This window comes from Gracilinanus agilis, chromosome 4 (assembly GCF_016433145.1).
Source record: "Gracilinanus agilis isolate LMUSP501 chromosome 4, AgileGrace, whole genome shotgun sequence".
In the NCBI taxonomy this organism is placed as follows: domain Eukaryota; kingdom Metazoa; phylum Chordata; class Mammalia; order Didelphimorphia; family Didelphidae; genus Gracilinanus; species Gracilinanus agilis.
Genome location: NC_058133.1, coordinates 275,721,839 through 275,722,584, shown reverse-complemented (window position 1 = coordinate 275,722,584; position 746 = coordinate 275,721,839). Strand labels below are relative to the sequence as shown.

The following is a 746-nucleotide window of genomic DNA, read 5'->3' as shown; positions in this document are numbered from 1 at the left end:
CTTTGTTCTATGTCATTTCTGCCCTACAGTCTGGCCCCATAGATGCTTGTTTCCCAATGAGTACTTGTGCTCATTCTGCTCCTTTTCTTCCTCTGTTCTAGGTGTCCAGCATGGTGGGGGAACGTAGAAGCAGAGACTTGCTGGTGCCCCTGGGCCCACGACTTCAGGCATACCCTGAGGAGCTGCTTCGGCAGAGACAGGGGCATGATGGGCATCCAGAGTACTTGATCCGTTGGACTGTCCTTCAGAGAGGGAAGGAGGGTGGAGTGGGCAGTGGCAGCTCCCTGGAGGGCAAGGCAGAGCATATCCTGATGTGGCTCTCAGCCCCTGAGGTCTATGCCAACTGCCCCATGCTACTTGGTGAACGAGCACCTGCCAAAGGACCACAGCATGAACCAGCGGGGAGCGTGGGGGCCTTTCCCCGGGATGCTGGGGGGCTGGATGAAACCTCCCTGGGAGAGATGGCTACAGATGTCCGGGAGCTGGTGCGTCGAGCCGCCCGACAGCTGGACGGTGGCGGGGGTTCCAGTCCTGCAGCCTCCGTGCTACACACCATCCACGTGCTGAGTGCCTATGCCAGCATCGGGCCCCTGGCTGGTGTCTTCAGAGAGACCGGAGCCTTGGACCTGCTCATGCACATGCTGGGTAACCCTGAGCCACAGATTCGAAGAAGCGCTGGCAAGATGCTACAGGCCTTGGCGGCCCATGATGCTGGTGAGAAAGAGAGAGAGAGAGAGAGAGAGAGA

General features: G+C 59.0%; 1 protein-coding gene across 1 annotated transcript in view; it reads left to right on the top strand.

The window, feature by feature from the left end:
- The first annotated feature begins 110 nt into the window (after positions 1-110).
- The window catches only part of LOC123246419 (cullin-9-like), a 25,303-nt gene continuing 24,667 nt past the window's right edge, over positions 111-746 (top strand). Inside the window, exon 1 of the mRNA XM_044675320.1 lies at positions 111-714. Coding sequence (XP_044531255.1) covers positions 111-714 — 604 coding nt within the window. The remainder of the gene's footprint in view (positions 715-746) is intronic.